General features: G+C 26.0%; 5 protein-coding genes and 1 long non-coding RNA gene across 9 annotated transcripts; all 6 read left to right on the plus strand.

The window, feature by feature from the left end:
* The first annotated feature begins 882 nt into the window (after positions 1-882).
* LOC118440642 (uncharacterized) lies at positions 883-1,689 on the plus strand. Its single transcript, XR_004837879.2, has 3 exons — positions 883-1,101; positions 1,356-1,442; positions 1,537-1,689. It is a non-coding gene; the product is annotated as an uncharacterized LOC118440642 (long non-coding RNA).
* Positions 1,690-1,988: 299 nt separating this feature from the next.
* On the plus strand, positions 1,989-6,327 carry Spt (Spitting Image). Of its 2 annotated transcripts, none has more exons than XM_035864018.2 (12): positions 1,989-2,288; positions 2,405-2,620; positions 2,675-2,860; positions 2,944-3,117; positions 3,287-3,411; positions 3,492-3,994; positions 4,221-4,423; positions 4,494-4,695; positions 4,768-4,974; positions 5,048-5,131; positions 5,203-5,493; positions 5,583-6,327. In XM_035864018.2, the coding sequence occupies exons 1-12, from the start codon at positions 2,235-2,237 to the stop codon at positions 5,906-5,908; spliced, it is 2,571 nt and encodes an 856-aa protein (XP_035719911.1). In that variant the 5' UTR covers positions 1,989-2,234; the 3' UTR covers positions 5,909-6,327. The 2 variants fall into 2 exon arrangements, with proteins under 2 accessions (XP_035719911.1, XP_035719921.1); XM_035864028.2 differs by having other exon boundaries at positions 1,990-2,253; positions 5,583-6,326.
* Positions 6,328-6,575: 248 nt separating this feature from the next.
* Positions 6,576-8,650, plus strand: LOC118440678 (charged multivesicular body protein 7). Of its 3 annotated transcripts, none has more exons than XM_035864052.2 (5): positions 6,576-6,662; positions 6,824-7,158; positions 7,248-8,022; positions 8,111-8,309; positions 8,403-8,650. In XM_035864052.2, the coding sequence occupies exons 2-5, from the start codon at positions 6,872-6,874 to the stop codon at positions 8,483-8,485; spliced, it is 1,344 nt and encodes a 447-aa protein (XP_035719945.2). In that variant the 5' UTR covers positions 6,576-6,662; positions 6,824-6,871; the 3' UTR covers positions 8,486-8,650. The 3 variants fall into 3 exon arrangements, with proteins under 3 accessions (XP_035719945.2, XP_085511152.1, XP_035719949.2); XM_035864056.2 differs by having other exon boundaries at positions 6,622-6,636; XM_085655026.1 differs by having other exon boundaries at positions 6,576-7,158.
* Positions 8,651-8,666: 16 nt separating this feature from the next.
* On the plus strand, positions 8,667-9,817 carry galla-1 (cytosolic iron-sulfur assembly component galla-1). Its single transcript, XM_035864101.2, has 3 exons — positions 8,667-8,963; positions 9,207-9,470; positions 9,602-9,817. Exons 1-3 carry the CDS (start codon positions 8,810-8,812, stop codon positions 9,697-9,699), a joined length of 516 nt encoding a protein of 171 aa, XP_035719994.1. The 5' UTR covers positions 8,667-8,809; the 3' UTR covers positions 9,700-9,817.
* Positions 9,818-10,160: 343 nt separating this feature from the next.
* Positions 10,161-12,244, plus strand: Pus1 (Pseudouridine synthase 1). Its single transcript, XM_035864077.2, has 6 exons — positions 10,161-10,499; positions 10,562-10,936; positions 11,034-11,370; positions 11,446-11,701; positions 11,778-11,923; positions 12,032-12,244. Exons 1-6 carry the CDS (start codon positions 10,430-10,432, stop codon positions 12,099-12,101), a joined length of 1,254 nt encoding a protein of 417 aa, XP_035719970.2. The 5' UTR covers positions 10,161-10,429; the 3' UTR covers positions 12,102-12,244.
* A 328-nt stretch (positions 12,245-12,572) lies between these two features.
* LOC118440670 (venom prothrombin activator hopsarin-D-like) lies at positions 12,573-17,059 on the plus strand. The gene is made up of 8 exons (XM_035864039.2): positions 12,573-12,772; positions 13,793-13,835; positions 13,937-14,329; positions 14,415-14,845; positions 14,976-15,197; positions 15,971-16,269; positions 16,371-16,686; positions 16,753-17,059. Exons 1-8 carry the CDS (start codon positions 12,730-12,732, stop codon positions 17,007-17,009), a joined length of 2,004 nt encoding a protein of 667 aa, XP_035719932.2. The 5' UTR covers positions 12,573-12,729; the 3' UTR covers positions 17,010-17,059.
* The last annotated feature ends 1,767 nt before the right edge of the window (positions 17,060-18,826 follow it).

An 18,826-nucleotide genomic window follows, 5' to 3' on the forward strand; every position in this document is an offset into this window, starting at 1 on the left:
GCGACAATGATTTTATCTCTGGGCATGCATGATATATAACTGATGATGTATATTAAAAGAAAAAAAAAAAAGGAAAAAAAAGAAAAAAAAAAATAGAAAAAAAAAGTAAAAAAAAAAAAGTGAAAAACTCTCATTTATTCCTTTCGTGGTTACAACTAACGTGCATACACATTCGTACGAATACGTGGCAGGCATTAATATATTAACGTCGTATAAAAAAAAAAAAAAAAAAACGTCACACGTTACTATACAATTATATTTTAGTTGAATTTAAATAAAAATGTAAGGGAGTTAAGTGTACTTCAAATTTTGTTGTGTTTTTGTTTAAAAAATATGAATAAAAAGTTGCAATTAATTAATATACGTTTTTATAATATTAGCTTTTTTTTTTTTTTTATCATTTTTCATTTTTTTCAGTCAACCAAAGGACGATTTTGTTGAAATAACCGATAATACAGGTGATTACTAAAAAAGGTAAGATATATATATATATATATATATAATTACATTATTGGATAATGCAAAGAATAAAATTATTAAAAATACGAATAAACAATGAAAATCATAATTTTATATAATAAAATTACATAAAAGATTTCAAACTTTTATAAGTAATAAGTAAAGATTAAAAAGTAAAATCAAAATTTTTTCCATGAAAATTATAATGAAAAGATGTTTAACATATACATAAACATATACATATACACATATATATATATATATAATATTAATTAAAAAGTTTGAATAATGTATTTTATATAATAATAATTTAAAAAAAACAATTTTAAATCGCCTGCTCTAACCATTTTGAATGTATCACCGTATGACATTTGTTAATTTAAGTTGGTAGCAGTGCTATCAGTGAAATTGTGCTTTTTATATTTTGTGTTCTTAATGTGGTATTCTGTACGATTCTTCACAGTCTAATGGATTACTTTTGAGAAACTTATTAGAATATACTTTTATCAAGTTAAATAAACAATTCTTGATATTTAAGACAAAATGTGGTATGAAATATTACCGCCAATAGCAATAATATTAGCTGGTTTAGGATTACCGCATGTTGCTTCACATTATTTATGTATACATTTTTATGGCACTGTGAGTAAAATTTATCTCAATAAATATTTTGAATAATACTATTAGATTATTTAATATTAATGACATACTAATATTATAATCCTAATTATCACTTTTATATCTTGATAAATAAAAAGTTACGATAGGAGTTTTATTTATTTTATAAATAATATTACAATAATTTCATAAATATTATATGTATAAAATATAATTATATAATAATAATATATATATATCACATTTATTATAAACTTCAATTTATTTAATTTTTCTAGCCAGTACGTAGATTGCTATCGGAAAAATGGGATTTACTTATGTTTTCGAGAGACAAACGTTTGTGTAATGAGCCAATGAATGCAGGGGTAAAAACATGTGAAAATATTGTTTATATTCGTAGAAAAACGCATAGGTTTTTAAAGATATTTATATATGTATATTACTTTTATTCTATTTTAGCAAATGGGACTGGAGAATATACCTGATGATTGAGAAGTACAAATCTATGTATGATTTATTTATCGATCAATTCGAGAAATAGTATCTTAGATCTACTATGTAAATATAATTATCTAATATAAAAAATATATAAAAAAAAAGTATATACAAAAATGTATTATGTATTAACCTTATTTAGCATGGTATCATTATTTGACTTTAATCCAATATTCGTAAAAATATATTTATGCGATGATACTCGGTAAAATAAAAATAATATTTTGAATTAACTTTATTCCTTTACAAATAATTGTTTTTTTCATCTAATCAATAATATAAATATGTAATATATGTCTATTATTTCATTATTATATAATTTTCTATAGATGCACCTTTAATTTGATCATTAACTTTAATCTTTTATCGCTAGGTGGAGTTAAAATATAGTTTCAAAGAAATAATATATACATATGTTTGAGTTTTAAATAAAATTTACATTAGATATAGATTTTTAACGAATTAATTGATTAATAAATTATGAAATTATATCTTGTTTATATACATATATGTAGAGTTATTAAGATCGTCTTTGAATATATATTTTTGTATTAGTGTAGTTGTACAATCAGTAGCTTACTTCACCTTGTTTACAATCGACGGTTTCAACGTTTGAATGAAATAAAATATTGTGAAATAAATTGACAAAAATAACAATAAATATGTCTTTAAAAACCAAACGTATGCAAAAAATTTTGGATCCTATTGAAATACAAGTAAAAAAGATGACGATTTCATTTTTAATTATTAAAATATTTACTTTAGTATACATTCAAACAATACCTATAAGATATAAAATATTAAAACTATATTTTTTATAATGTACTTTCAGATAAATAATTTGAAGCATTCGATAGGGAATAGCAAAGCTGGAACATCCGATGTTTTAAATATAAAATCAGTTTTTTGTGATCAGTTACGTATTTTAGCTGAAAAATTTGAAAACTTATCCAAAGATGATATCACTGATTATCAAGAAATGAAAACAAAAATTGCTGATACGGTTGAGGAATTTTGTTTATCAAATGAATTTGTCGCTAATGAATTGGTATGTTTATTTTATGATAAATTTTGTGTTAATAGTAAAGCAATAATTTTTTAGGTAGAAAACATTAATAGTCATACGAGCAAAGATGCAATAGGAACATTATTGGAAAAGTTTACAATGGCTTTAAAAGCTCTCGAAAATCTTGAGTGTTTACCACTGAAACAAAGACTTCAAGATTATTTTGATTATGTTAAAGAAATGGGTACTGTTAATGAAATTGAAGATTTTCAAAACATAAAGGTTTAATTATTTCTGATAATATTTATGTGTCATAAGCAATAAGAAAATAATATATATATTTATATTTTTTTTGTTCTTTATAGGAACTAGGTACTTCTATATTAGAAATACTTGGACCATTACAAAAATACAGAAAAAATTTAATTTCAAATTTGCTATCAGAAAGAATAGCATTATACACCTTTCAGATACATACAACGTTTAGTATGTTAGTACAGCTGATTCAGGAGCAACATCAATTAAATGCATCAATTTACGTAAATCTATTAGCTAATATTTGTGTTTTTTTTAAGTTCAGTTAGAAAATTTGCAACAGATATATTTTTGATATTGATTGATTTTAATTTCATTGTTATCAAACAATATATTTGTTGTAGCAAAAGTAATACAAAATAAAAATATTAAATAATTTAATAATTGTTGCAGAATTGCAAGAAATATATATGCGAAAGAATGTGTCTTTGTTTCAAATTAATACTCGAAGTTCTGGATGCACCAAATCCATCTTCAGAAGACGAAACTATAGAAAAAGAAAATCATTTTGTTTATAGGTATCGTATGCAAAATTAATTTCTACAAGATTATAGTCACTTTCATTTCAATTAGTTTCAAATATTTTATTATTCTTTAGAATGGATTTGGTACTTGATATTATAGCTGAAATGTCAACAAAAACTCAAGAACAACAAGTCCTAGAATGTACAGAATTGTGGTGGGGTATAGAGGATATATTTTCACATGCAATGTCAATTGCACAATTGTGTCAACCCCAAAATTTTGAAGCAATATCAGCAGCTTGTCAATCGATAATGGGAGAATACGAAAATTTAAAATCACAACTCTGTTCTGAAACTCCAGATCCTAGCGTTAACAATCTCTTTATGAATACTTTGAACGACGCATTATATCGCTTAGAACGCAAAGTCAATATTTCAGTGTTAATGCTTGTTATGGAAGTATTTAGTGATTCTTTCAATGCTTTAAGAAAACTTGTTATGACATGTGGAAGTTCATTGACTGCAAAGAAAAGATCTAAAAGCGATTTACATAGTGCTATAGAAGATTTTGATCAGCTTACGGATAAAGCTATGCAAATTGGAATATTTGCCAATGCATGTTGCAGAGATGTAGAGCGTTCGTACAACTCATAGAAAATGTATTATGCAATGTGACAGAAATAAGGATTTATACCAAATTAATATTAGATGTAACTTCTATTTGCTTATTTGTTCATATAATATATACTTCTATGTGTGTTGTTCTATTTTTGTCACACTACACAGTTATAATTTTATTATTAAAATTATGTTTATAAGAAGTATATATAAACATATCCATTGATAAAATTAATTCGTTTTAGGTGTCAATAAAATTCGAAATTGTTTGGCTGGTCTTGAATCATTAGAAAATGAATTAATTGCCGCTATTACTGCGTTCTATCTTCATCCAGACAACAAAGAATTGCGTGCGAGTGTAAAACTTTTAACTTCTCAATGGCAATTAGAGATGAATAAATTGCATAATACTGTAAATCTAATTATTGATTCTGCTGCTTATTGTCAGGTAATTTTGATAAATATGTATCTATATTTTATAAATAACTTAGAATAAATCAGTATGACTTACTATGTAGGTAGTTTTAGACGATCTTCAAGAGCGTATACGTATTATGTCTGATTGTTTCGACAATAGAGAAGCTGTAACTCAACAACAAGTGCAAGGCATTGTTTTACGAGCAGTTTCATTGTCTAGTCAATTAACTATAACTGTAAATGACATTGGAAGTGATAATATTGATAGACAAACGATCATGATGATTAGAGAACTAAAAGCAGGTAATATATATTAGTAATGAACATTTATGATATAATTTGTAAATCATAATAATAATATTATGTATTTTTTAGCTATATTCGAAACCGATGCAAGTGCAAAAAAGCTTCTTGTAGAAAATGCAACCGAACCGCAACAACTGCGAGTTATTAAAAGATGTGAACTGATATTGAATGTAATAAAACGATTACAGCCTGCTTTAGTCACTGTTATGAATAATTCAATATTAATAAGTACTAATTATGGCAAAGCAAGCATGGGACAAGGAGATATGCTTCATGGTAATAATGTAAAAATTAAAGTTTTCGGTACTGTCGAATGTTTTAATTTTATATTTAATTTATTTAATTCTAGATTCCAGTCTAAATTATCCTTCTACAGTATACGGCTTGCCACAAGATGAAAAAACCTTAACTTATATCAGGACACCATACACAGGTTTTTATCAGAAACACTATCTATTACTATTACTAAATTATCATATTTTAAAAATCTATTTAATATTATAGTGCAAAATTATAAACCACCGTTATCAATACAACCAGCTAATAGTGTACCTAGGACTCAAGCAGATTTATCTTCTTTAATTCCATACATAAAAGCTGGACGTATCATACGTATGGAACAAACTATAATGTATAAAACACCACAAAAAATTATAAAAGATACCGAAGAGCATCACATGCAAAAAAAAGTAAAATCTAGAAATTTGTTTAACATTAGGCAACATTTATTTAGTAGAGAAAGTTTCACGCCACAAAGTGAAATTAATTTTTCCTCTGAAACAATAGATTTAACAGGTAACACATCAAATAAATAAAAAAAAACTTTCAACGACATTATATTTTCTGTAAAAAAAAAAATATATATATATATATATATCTTTCAGACATATTAGAAAAAGTAACAAAATTATCTGAAACATTAACTTCATCGTTATCGATTTCATGTAATACAAAATTGCAATATATTAATTTGCCAGACGAAGGGAAAATTAGAAACTTGTCGGATGAGTTGTGCAATATTAGAGTTTCAACAATTAAATCTTTCAAAGATTTAAACAAAACTGCTGTGAAAGAAAAATTAGAAGAATCATCTATAATTGGTGGTGGCGATGCCCCGTCGATCGAAACAGAAAAATATGAAGATGTACAACGATTAGACAAAAAAATGGAGATTTTACAAAAACAAGTACTAAAAGATTCAAGAGAATAACATTAAATAATTAAAATGACAAATGGTGCAACTATATGATAAATCCGTCCAGAGAGGAAATGAGTAAAGAAATAAGTATATGCAAAGTGCTCAAGATTCAACGCGACGAGACTGAATAAAAAGATATAATTATTTTCATATGAAAACTGTTATAATGAATAGGTATACTTGACAACTTTATTAACTAATGCAGTATTCAAATGAATTTTGTTGTTATGTCAATTAAATATCGTTCAACTTATAAAGATTGTTAATGGTGATTGAATTAATGTTATAGATAGTCAGGTCTTTAATAAAAAATTTATATACTTACGTATAATACTTAATGGATCATAAGTTAAATTTTTGATTCGTTATTACTTTCTCGAAAGCTTTTAGAATTTATAATTAATTATAGAGCAAAATGAAATATTTTTATATTTTATTTCATTTATTTTAATTTTATGATGTATCGATGCTGCACGAAGTACGTATATAAATTTGTATGTGTGTTATGTATATATATATATATATATATATAAATGTATATATGTATATATATAAAAATGATTATTGTACATTTTGGAATAAATGCGATAATATGCACACACACATATATATATATATATATATATATAAGATGAACATTTAATAACCTTCTAACCTTTCAATTGTTTACGTAGTAAGCGTCAAAGATGGCGAGTTAATTGAACCTTTTCTTTCTTGTTACGTTTCTCTCGTATATTTTTGTAAATATATTAAATATAATACCGATGTAATTATAATAAGAATAGAATAAAAATCATAATTAAGATAATATTAAGATAGATCAAAATTATTTATTACAATTTTATCACAATTTTACAAATTACAAACTTAATATGATTTTATAACCTATATAACATGATATAAATGTTACTGAAACGTCGTTTTTAGAATTAGTGTATAACAATAATAATAAAAATAAGAAGAAACAAAGGAACAATGCTGCAAAACAGTGAATTAAATGCGAATTCACCATTACCTACTGAAAAAATGCCAGATTGTTGGAATCAGGATAATAGAATGAATGCACTGTTTTCCCCATTTCGAAGCAAATCTGCTAATCAACAAGACTGGATTTCAAAATACAAATTTTGGAATAATCTTATATATGTATGGTTAAAGCATACAATGCAATGTAGTTTTTCTATTTTCGATTTGAATGAAATTTTTAAACGTAAAGGATGCAGCCCTCTGTGCCTGACAACAGTTACCCAAGAAATGCTAAGGTAAATATAATTGTATATTTAATAATTTAGAATAATTACAAAGAATCTTAAAGAGATGTTGTTACATATATCTTATATTTGTTTATCAGGAATAGAGAAATAGTATTGGAAGAAGAATTCTTAAAAGAACCAAGTGATTCCTGGACTACATGGTCTTTGGATGTATTTATTAAAAAACCGCTTACATGGTCTTATTACAAAATGAAGGATTACGTAATAGGACAAAATATAGATATAAACACCAGATACGTACATTTAAAAGCAGTAAAAGAAATAGCCGAACAAATACTTTCTACTATAGTCAATGAAAATGATAATATTCTTATTTCTATAACTGAAATACTTGAAAAATGTAAAAAAGAAGAAACGTATTCTGATATCAGTGAAAATACTTTGAAGCTAGCGTTGATTTGGCTTAAACATCATAAAAAAGCAGTTTTGAAAAAAAGCTCTATCAACAATGAATTATTAGTTAAATTTTCTACACAAACTATATACGAAATTTCAGAAATAGATGAGACATTATACAAGCTATTGAATCAAGAAAGTAAATTTGAAAGAGAAATTGAATTATTGGAGAAGGAAAAAATTATTATTATGGATAAAGTTAAAACGTGTCTGGCAAAAGAATTAAAACAGGTAGCAAAAACTCATCTAAGAAAAAAGAATGAAATAGAAAAAACAATCGAAAAGCGTGCGCAAATACTTGGAAATTTGCGTGCTCTTATATTAAGTATTCAAGATACACATTCGAACAGTAGTGCTGTCGATGCTTTTAAACTTGGTTCTAATGTATTGTCCCAATTCGAAGAAAAGGGATTAACAGAGTATAAAGTCAGAGATGTTATGGATGATCTAAATGAGGTATCCCAAATTTAGAAATTTATTAATTATTTCATAGAAATAAAATTGCAATGCTTCAATTTTAAATTTGATTTGTAAAATGTTTCAGGCCTTAGAAAATTATAAAGATGTACAATCTACATTATCAGAAATATTACCGAGTGCTGATTTTGAATCAGATTCAGATTTAGAAAAAGAACTTTCAGAATTAATGAATAATGATGATGTGCTTGAGTCAACATCTAATATAAATAATAAAGAAGAATTAGATGATATCGAAGAACGATTAAGGAACTTAGGTGTAGCTGGTATGAATTCAAATAATATTTTTATTAGATTAAATTCAAATTATATACAGGTTTTATATGTATATATATATATATATATTATTTATTATATAGGTTTACCTTCACCTCAGAAATCTTTAAAAACATCTACCCCTATACAAAAGAAAAAAGTATTGGTACAAGCTGAAAATATGTGAAATAATATTTAATGTGTTATCTTATTTTTCAAAGGAGTGTTCATTTTATATTTTTAATGTGATTTTAAACGTGATTTTGTTTAATGACTATTGTTATAGTATTAAGCTTTGAGATATAATAAAAAAAAAAAATAAAATATAATGGGATATACAAATATTTAAAAAAAAAATTCATAAAAATATATTTCATCTTCTGTACATAAGATGGTGCTGTATACATTCGCTTCGATCGGTAACTAATTTAGAACATAACCTTTATACCAATTATTTATAACCACTGATTATTTACAGTATGCTGTTATACAACATTGATTGTGAATAAATATGTTATCATTTTTTCGAAAGTTATCAATTGGTTGGAAGATTAGAGATGGTATGCTTCCAGAAACAATCATGGGAACGACAGACGTCGTAAACTTAAAGGATCAAAATGCTTTTGCACTGAAGACAGACTTAGAATTGAAAGAATCCGTTTATGGTAAATTTTAATTATGTTTTATAATTGTGACAATTATATCGATTATAACCAAAATCATTTAATTATGATGCAATGTAGAAAAACAATTTATGGTGTTATTATTAATTATAAACATTTATTTTACATTTGGAATTTATAATTTTGCCATATCATTGTATCTCTCATTATAAAGGAATAAATATTTAATAAATTGATGCAATACAATTGTATAATTTTTAATATGTTTATCTTTTTTATTCTTAGATTTGTTAAGAACCATTAAGGACCCGGAGAAACCACAAACTTTAGAACAGCTCGATGTAATATATGAAGATTGTGTTAACATTTGTCAAAGTACTCCAAGTGGTATTTCTGTAATACGGGTTGAATTTAATCCAACAGTGCCACATTGTTCGTTAGCAACACTTATAGGATTATGTATCAGAGTAAAACTTGAACGGCATCTAGTAGCAATATTTAAATTGGATATTTTTATCAAAGAGGGTACACATTCTACAGAACAAGAAAGTACGTACATCAAATTTTATATATTACAATAACTTTAGAACTTTTAACATTAGAACCTTCAACATTTAGTTGTTGAAAATGAATTTCAATTTAAGATGTTATATTATTTAATATTTTTAATTTGATTGCAGTTAATAAACAAATAAATGATAAAGAACGAATAGCAGCTGCTATGGAAAATCCAAATTTAAGGGATTTGGTAGAAAAATGTATTCAAGAAGAAGATTAATAAATGTAGAAAGTCATTTTTTTTTATCCTAACATATATTAATTTAATATTGATTGTATATATCATATTTATAGATTCGTGGGAGTTTATTAAATCATAATCATAAATAATTATACTATATATAATTATACTTTGATAAATCCTTTCATGTATTTTATATAAATTATATTTATTAAAGTCAAAGTATAATATAATCGATCTGTTTTGTATTAAATGTTAAGTGTTTACTAAATTATATGATATAAATAAAATAATATTATTATTTGTTTAAGTGATACTTTAGGGTAAATTATTTTTCCATTAAAAAAGAATCTTCGTAGATAATCTTCAAATGAGATAAAATTCGATCAATCGATATTTGCGATTGCCCGATAGAATCGATAGAAGACGAACATTTAAAATTCTAATACAATTTAATTTTTATTATTCAATTAATTTGCTTTATTTGAATTTTCAGAGAATTTTTGAAAAAGGTAAAAAGAGAAGTGCCCTTTTTTTCTTATGGTAAATGTAAATTTTTCAAATTCCTTAGTTTCACATCTACGTTATATTTTATCTATGGATCATCAATTGATACGAATGTATGTAACGAAGAAAGTTAAGAATCATAACCTAAGAATGTATTTTAATTCGTATTTGAAAATATATGTTTGCTAAATATTCATTGGAAATATTACAATAAAGTACTTATATTTCATATTTGTAATTTTTGATAAAAATTTAATTGCAAATGTTGTATTGCATAAAGAATTGTGCAACTTGTAGTTACAACGTGTTGCGACAAATAACCCGTGTATTAGGTAAATAATTCGATATGTCAACGTGTTATAGAATTATTTTATTCATTAAAAATTTTTTTTAGGTGTCTATAATTATAGAAATATGTCGATTCAAATTGAAACTGTTAACCCAGAACCAAATTTAAATAATCCAAACAACAAAAGATTAAGAGTTGACGAAGATGAAGACAGTGCTGTAAAGATTCAAAAAGTAAATGTGGTAAAGATTAAAAGAAGGGCTTACGCATTAATGATGGGTTATCTTGGTAGAGATTATTATGGAATGCAAATAAATCCTGGAATGAAAACTATCGAGGATGATTTATTAAATGCATTGCTAAAGAATAACTTGGTAACTACAGAAAATATTGAAAATTTAAGATCCTTTAATTTTCAAAGAGCTGCAAGAACAGACAAAGGAGTATCGGCCGCTAGACAAGTCGTTTCTCTGAAGCTACGTAAGATATATATTTTTATTAATTATCGATATATCATAAAGAAAATTTTTCATGATTATACCTTCAAAGTTTAAATGAATAATATTGTCCATTTTAGCTGAAACTGTATCTAAAGATAGTATAAATGATTGCTTACCAAATGAAATTAAAGTATTTGGTATCAAACGCGTTACAAAAGGTTTCAATAGTAAAAGTAACTGCAGTGGTAGAACATATAGATATATCATTCCTGCATTTGCATTTGTTGAAGAGGATAAGGCCTCATTACCTTCTCGAGAAGAATGCGATGTAGAAAAACGGATGAAAGAATTATCGGTGATCGAAGGAAAACCATATATTGACTTTCGATTAAAACCAGAAACTTTGGAAAAAATAAATTCATTTATGAAACTTTTTCAAGGAACTCATAATTTTCATAATTTTACATCAAAAGTGTAAGTTATTTATCTTAAATAATTACACGTATATTGTTTTATAAAAATTTTGTTTAATGTTTTATTTGTTCGCAGAAAGCCATTAGATCCACGGGCAAAACGTTATATAATTAAATTTCAATGTGTAGATACATTTATCTCAGAAAATATAGAATTTGTAATAATAGAAATTAAAGGTCAAAGTTTCATGTTGCATCAAATCAGAAAAATGATTTCTATGGTTATCGCATTTTTAAGAAACATGGCGACAGAAGATTCTTTGAAACAGGCATTTAAAGATGAAAAGATGGATATACCATTAGCTCCCAGTTTAGGTTTATCCTTAAATTATGTAAGGAAATTAATTTCTGAATTTTATTCCATAAGTAATGGACGATACAAAACCATGCGAAATTTTGTTTTTTCAGGTACATTACGATTATTATAATACAAGGTATGGTTCAGATGGCATACATGAACCTTTAGATTGGAAAGAATGTGAGGAAGAAGTAGAAAAATTTCAATCGGAATACATAGTGAAACACATTGTAAATACAGAAGTAACAAACCAGACGTATCCTTTTAAAGTAATTTATTTAAATATTTGAAATACAAAAAAAAATGGAATAATATTTTTTTTTTCTCTTCTAATATCGCTACCTTAACTATAATAACATCATAGAACGTTGAACTGGCTTGCCAGTCTTCCCTTGCATTCATTTTCAGTCAGAGAAGAATCAATTGCATATTAATATCTATAATTCTCTTTCCATTATATAGATATATTTTTTATGCGTCATCAACTAATTATAAATATTAATTACATTTATGATTATGTATAATCACAATAACAATCTGTAAAAAACAGGAAAAAAGAAAGAAAGGAAAAAAAAAAGAAAAAGAATGGATGTTTCAACAAAAATTATTTTCAAACGAATTCTCACCTATTTCCCAAATTGATGTTGTGGTGATACGTTCAAAAAAAGAAAAGAGAAAAAAAAAGGAAGAGAAAAGAAAAAAAATACCAGATGAAATTGAAATTATAACTTAAGTAACATATATTTAACCAATCTTATCAAATTGATTTTAAATGATTTTCTTAGAATTCTCATTATAGCGTAGAACTTCATTATTTCTACGTTTATTTCCTTCTTTTATGTATGGTACACGATATTGATGGTATGCGTTCATCGATATACGTATATCACACATACAAGCTCACATACTCAACGGGTAATTCCGGGTCGATACACGATCAGTGGTGGATCCTAGTTGATGACAGCAACAGCACGAAACGGACTCTCACTCTATTTCTCTCTCTCTCTATCTTTTAGTATTATTGCGATTTGAAGTTACGTTTTTTTTTTTTTTTTGGTTATTATGAAAATCGATAGGAGGTATTTCTTTCTAAATACATTTTTCGGTAAGTAATACATATCTTTTGTATTTGTTTTATATTTCGATAGACAGATTTTTTTTTATTACGTCTTACTCTTTTTATATAAATTTTCCTTATAATTTAATATGTATATGAATTAATATTTATATGTACTAGTGTATACATGCGTTAAATTGAATATATATATATATATATATATATGTATATGTATACATATATATATATATATATATATAGACACACAACATAAAGATTGGAACGTCGATAATTCGAAAGAATTCTTGAAAAGTTTTATCATACTGGAAATCCCGATTGACATTTGTTATTCTGAAAACATTCTGATCTTTAACATAATTTAATTTGTTTATTAAAGTATCATATATATATATATATATATTTTTTTTAAACAATTTTGTATTACATGCAAATATTATTTTATAAATTAAATTCAATAACAAAAATTTGATAAATTTTGTAGATATACGTACGGTATAGAAAAAATATTTTGTTCGTTGTTATTCAAATGAAAAATATTTGTTATTATATATCGTTAATGCACAATTAATAATAAAACAATCGACATTAATTAATGCACGAATGTATTTACGATGCATCTTGATACTAAAGAATCAAAAACCAGTTTCGTTCATAACTGTGGAGAATGTCCTTGAACTCAGAGAGGAATCTTACATTTATCTACAGAAGATAGACATTCGAAATACTATTAGTCGAATACTGTATTGTAATCATTATCATATGGCTTTTATTTTTTTGATAAATTCATATTTATTTAATTTTAACAAATTATTATAAAATATATTTTTATATTATATATATATATGTGTATGCATAAATATATATATATATATATATATATATATATATATATATATATAAATATAGACAGAAATAATGTGTATAAACATCAATTTGATAATGATCTATTTAACAAGTTATTTTTAAATTAAATTAATATTATATGTAATTTTTTATTACATATTTAAAAAATGATCAGATAGTTAAATGATTGCTTTAATTTCATAGCCTTCTTAAATATTGTATCTACGCAACAAAGAGGGAAATGTAGGTGAGTAAAAAATATCTGGAAAATTATTTATATATATATATATATATATATATATATATATATATATATATATGTATTATATTTTTTAATATCTTTTACAGAATTGGAGAATTTCAATGTCATGATGGAGAGTGTATATCAAGCGAATTTTTGTGCGATGGAGCAGCAAATTGTAAAGATCAATCCGATGAAACGCAGTCTGAATGTTCTAAATCTCAATTAGTATGCTCGCCATATGCATTTAGATGTAATTATGGCGCCTGTATTGATGGCGATCTAACGTGTAATGGAATACGAAATTGCATTGACAACAGCGATGAAACATTGGATTCATGTTCGAATAACTTGTATAATACTACAACCTCCATAAATTGTTCCAGTAATCAATTCCAATGTAATAATGGTGAATGCATCGATTTAGTAAAACTGTGTGATGGTAAAGTCGATTGTAAAGATCGCTCTGATGAAACATTTTCTGCATGTAAATCAATGAAGTGAGAGAACGTTATTACATTTATTAAATTATTCAATTATAATATGTTTTTAATATTATCGTTTGCTGATATTGATATTTTGTAGCTGTGAATCGTATTTATTTCGTTGCAACTATGGTGCTTGCATAGATGGTGATTTAAAGTGCAATGGTATAATAAATTGTGCGGATGGATCAGATGAGGATAAAACATTGTGTTCAAATATGACTACTACTACTACTACTACTACATCTATACCATTTATACCTCCTTCAAGGGGTACGACATCGACACTTCCCCCTTGGAATCCACAGGAATCAAATTATTGTTTGGTACCTCCGCAGCCAGCAAATGGTAAACGAAAATTACATAAGTCGCAATGCCAAACAGAAGAAAATTGTGATGTGCAAGAAGGTGTACAACTATCCAAGGGGGCTTATTTGATTTATACCTGTAATTCTGGTTATAAAATAAGTGGTTCCTCTGATGTATTTTGTGGTCCAGAAGGAAAATGGTTAAATATTCCAATTTGTTCTGGTAAGATTTATATATTAAGCATTATTATAGCAAAAAATATACGAATATATACATATAAAAATATATGTATATGTATAATGCTTTCATCAGATTTTTCATTATTATCTAAATGCATATTTCATCATTTTAGAAATACGTTGTAAATCATTGGCTTCAGCATCAACAAATGCTAAATGTACATATAATGGTCAATGGACAATTTGTGAATCTCCCGTTTTGCCTGGAACAGTTGCAACATTGAATTGTCGCAACAGCTATCGTGAAGATACGATATTTTTATCAAGACAAAGAGATCAAGTTACATGTAACGAAAGAGGTCAATGGGAACCAGAACCATTACAATGTATTCCAGGTCCGCTAGTTATTAATGTTCATATTGGGGGTGGCAGCGTAACATTACAAACTAATGAACAAAATCAATCCCTTTCTCCTGTAATAGAAATTTTCCCTGAAAAAGTTATAATACACGCAAATACTCGTAATTCGAATAATTCTGAAATTGATGTTAGAATACTTAACCCAAACAAGGCTTCAAAAGAACCAGAAGAATCCAAATATGTATGGATGTAATCTTAAATGCTGCCAATTATATGTTTAAAAAAATATTATGCTAGATACTTCCTTAGAATTCAACACAATTTATATCGTGATATATTTTTTCAAATTTGATTGTCAAACGATTTGAGATAATTCACGTAAAAATATTATAATTATTAACTTATAAGTACAACATTTTGAAAGCTTTAGTCAAATAATATTAGATTTTATTTATTTATGAAATATGAAATATAATATTTTTAATTTATTTAATTTGTGAAAAATCCGCTCACTAGTTAAATATCTATTAGATAGAATAACTATTAGAAATAATTAAAATACTATCATAAATAAATTAAAATACATAAATCCCCACTTAAAACCTATCATTTGATCCCATCAATTGTATGCTGCTTAAGATAGCAACTGTGAATTATCTCTTACTATATTAAATTAATTACTATATTAAATAATATATTAAATATTATGTACTACGACATTGTTAAAAAATTATCATTTTTAATTATAAATTTTGTACATTTATTCGAATTACGTATATAATAATTTTAATGTCAATACATTTTTTAGTATGCGGAGTTGTTACTCCAAGCACAAAACCTCTCATTGTACATGGCGGTGCTGCTAATATTTCTCTATTTCCATGGCATGCTACTTTATATGAAACAAAAAGTCTAGATGGACCAAAGGAATTTATTTGTGGAGCGACAATTATAAAAGAGAATTTCCTTATTACGGCAGCTCATTGTGTTTTTGATGAAACAAATAACAGAATAAATGATCCAAAAAGATATTATATAGCAACTGGAAATATTTTTCGTGATTATGATTATGCGTTACACGATCCGCGTTTCGTTAAAAAGGCTAAGGTATGGAAAGTTAAAAAATTAATTTTATATTAAAGTATAAAATGTTCAATGTCTTTAAATAATATTTTAATCGTAAAATTTATTTATGTATCATTTTTCAGGTGAAAAGCATTTATGTCAATTGTAATTATTTGGGCTTAGAAGGAAATTATGCTTGGGACATAGCTCTCTTAGAGATTGACGTGCCATTTGTATTCTCAGCTTTGTTATTACCAGCATGTTTGGATCAATCTTATATTGAATCTGGACAAGGGGTTGTTGCAGGATTCGGTAGAACAGCTTTAGGGTCATCAAGTTTTATTCTACAATCCGTAACACTTCCATATGTTCCTCTTAATCAATGCAAATCTGTAGGAAATACTGTACAGTCTGAGAAATTTATAACAATTGACAAATTTTGTGCTGGTTATACAAATGGTTAGTAATAAAAATGAATACGTTAGATCAAATACATCTATAAATTATATTAAATATATATTTTAGGAACATCTGTGTGTGATGGCGATAGTGGTGGAGGATTGGTATTTCAAACTGGAAATTTGTGGTTTTTAAGAGGTATTGTTAGTATCGGACTTGGTGAAACGCTATCGGGTGGTATTAGAAGTTGTAATAGTCATTCATATTCTCTTTATACACGTATCTCCAGTCACATAAGCTGGATTCAAGATATTACTTTCAGATTAGAAACATCTAAACCAATTCCCTCATGCCGTAGTTCAAGTTCTTATATATTTACATAAATTAATAATATAATAAAGTACTGATTTTATATAATGCATTAGTTGTTAATTCCTACAATAAAGCAATAAATTGGATGCATTAAAAAATTTTTAATTCTTTTTCTTACTCGCGCATACATATATAAAAAATGACAAGCTTTTAGAAAAATACTAATTGTCATTTTATGAATAAATATTATTTATTTTTATTACAAGCGGATCATAAATTCTTCTCATTGAAAAATTTGAAATCCATTAGTTATATTATATCAAATTAAATTAATGCTCCAGAAATACTCAATCATTAACGATCTAACTGATATCTTTTCTGAAAAGTATAATATATAGTTTATTTCCAAATAATTTATAATATTTGCAATCAAATGATGAAAGTATAATAAATACGTTCTTCAAAAAATATAATAAACTAATGTTTAAATATTTATACGTATGTTTAAAGATACTACAGCTTGAAACTTGAGTTAAATATAAAATAAATTAAATTAATGTTCAAACGGAGATAAAAATTGAATGGGAGGTAGTTTCCAGTTCACGTAATGCCAAACGAACATAACAATGACATTGACCATAAACAAACTAGTCTTCTTTTGCACTTCGACGTGTTCACATGGACATTCTCTCTTTTCAAACACGAAAACTTAAAATTAATAGTCTCGATAGTTTTTCAATTATTTAAACAATCTCTAATGTACACGGAGTATAATATACAAATATTTAAACAATAGTACATTCGTTTAAACATTGCAAAGTAGAAAACGGTCGAGAAATTTAAAATAACTTTAATAAAAGATTCCGATACATAAAAATTTTATCTCGCGGTTGTTGGCCTTGTGCGATATAAACATAAACGGTCCTTCGATTAACTTTGACAATTACCGAGTTAGTTTTCTTTTGCACTCCGACCAGTGCACATCGTTTCTCTTTTCCTAAACGCGAAAACTTAAAAATTAATACTTTTGATAATTTTTCAATTATTTAAACAATCTGTAATGTACACGGGGTACAAATAAACTAATATTTAAACAATAGTACATTCGTTTAAACATTGCAAAGTAGAAACCGGTCGAGAAATTTAAAATAACTTTAATAAAAGATTCCGATACATAAAAATTTTATCTCGCGGTTGTTGGCCTTGTGCAATATAAACATAAACGGTCCTTCGATTAACTTTGACAATTACCAAGTTAGTTTTCTTTTGCACATCGACTAGTGCACATCGTTTCTCTTTTCCTAAACGCGAAAACTTAAAAATTAATACTTTTGATAATTTTTCAATTATTTAAACAATCTGTAATGTACACGGGGTACAAATAAACTAATATTTAAACAATAGTACATTCGTTTAAACATTGCAAAGTAGAAACCGGTCGAGAAATTTAAAATAACTTTAATAAAAGATTCCGATACATAAAAATTTTATCTCGCGGTTGTTGGCCTTGTGCAATATAAACATAAACGGTCCTTCGATTAACTTTGACAATTACCAAGTTAGTTTTCTTTTGCACTCCGACCAGTGCACATCGTTTCTCTCTTCCTCGACGCGAAAACTTACAAATTAATACTTTTGATAATTTTTCAATTATTTAAACAATCTGTAATGTACACTGGGTACAAATAAACTAATATTTAAACAATAGTACATTCGTTTAAACATTGCAAAGTAGAAACCGGTCGAGAAATTTAAAATAACTTTAATAAAAGATTCCGATACATAAAAATTTTATCTCGCGGTTGTTGGCCTTGTGCAATATAAACATAAACGGTCCTTCGATTAACTTTGACAATTACCAAGTTAGTTTTCTTTTGCACTCCGACCA

This window comes from Vespa mandarinia, chromosome 2, assembly GCF_050613455.1.
Source record: "Vespa mandarinia isolate Hongniang chromosome 2, ASM5061345v1, whole genome shotgun sequence".
NCBI classification, from domain to species: domain Eukaryota; kingdom Metazoa; phylum Arthropoda; class Insecta; order Hymenoptera; family Vespidae; genus Vespa; species Vespa mandarinia.

What these genes read in the sequence shown, in the direction of transcription:
- Spt (XM_035864018.2), top strand. Translation starts at nt 2,235, where the DNA reads ATGTCTTTAAAAACCAAACGTATGCAAAAAATTTTGGATCCTATTGAA. An exon ending in TGGATCCTATTGAAATACAA is followed by an intron (nt 2,289 to 2,404) that starts GTAAAAAAGATG and finishes ATGTACTTTCAG; the next exon opens with ATAAATAATTTGAAGCATTC. An exon ending in TGAAACAATAGATTTAACAG is followed by an intron (nt 5,494 to 5,582) that starts GTAACACATCAA and finishes TATATCTTTCAG; the next exon opens with ACATATTAGAAAAAGTAACA.
- LOC118440678 (XM_085655026.1), top strand. Translation starts at nt 6,872, where the DNA reads ATGCTGCAAAACAGTGAATTAAATGCGAATTCACCATTACCTACTGAA. An exon ending in GTTACCCAAGAAATGCTAAG is followed by an intron (nt 7,159 to 7,247) that starts GTAAATATAATT and finishes TTTGTTTATCAG; the next exon opens with GAATAGAGAAATAGTATTGG. An exon ending in AAGGAACTTAGGTGTAGCTG is followed by an intron (nt 8,310 to 8,402) that starts GTATGAATTCAA and finishes TTTATTATATAG; the next exon opens with GTTTACCTTCACCTCAGAAA.
- galla-1 (XM_035864101.2), top strand. Translation starts at nt 8,810, where the DNA reads ATGTTATCATTTTTTCGAAAGTTATCAATTGGTTGGAAGATTAGAGAT. An exon ending in ATTGAAAGAATCCGTTTATG is followed by an intron (nt 8,964 to 9,206) that starts GTAAATTTTAAT and finishes TTTTATTCTTAG; the next exon opens with ATTTGTTAAGAACCATTAAG. An exon ending in ACATTCTACAGAACAAGAAA is followed by an intron (nt 9,471 to 9,601) that starts GTACGTACATCA and finishes ATTTGATTGCAG; the next exon opens with TTAATAAACAAATAAATGAT.
- Pus1 (XM_035864077.2), top strand. Translation starts at nt 10,430, where the DNA reads ATGTTGTATTGCATAAAGAATTGTGCAACTTGTAGTTACAACGTGTTG. An exon ending in CATAATTTTACATCAAAAGT is followed by an intron (nt 11,371 to 11,445) that starts GTAAGTTATTTA and finishes ATTTGTTCGCAG; the next exon opens with AAAGCCATTAGATCCACGGG. An exon ending in ACAGAAGTAACAAACCAGAC is followed by an intron (nt 11,924 to 12,031) that starts GTATCCTTTTAA and finishes ATAACATCATAG; the next exon opens with AACGTTGAACTGGCTTGCCA.
- LOC118440670 (XM_035864039.2), top strand. Translation starts at nt 12,730, where the DNA reads ATGAAAATCGATAGGAGGTATTTCTTTCTAAATACATTTTTCG. An exon ending in CTTTCTAAATACATTTTTCG is followed by an intron (nt 12,773 to 13,792) that starts GTAAGTAATACA and finishes TTAATTTCATAG; the next exon opens with CCTTCTTAAATATTGTATCT. An exon ending in TCTGCATGTAAATCAATGAA is followed by an intron (nt 14,330 to 14,414) that starts GTGAGAGAACGT and finishes GATATTTTGTAG; the next exon opens with CTGTGAATCGTATTTATTTC.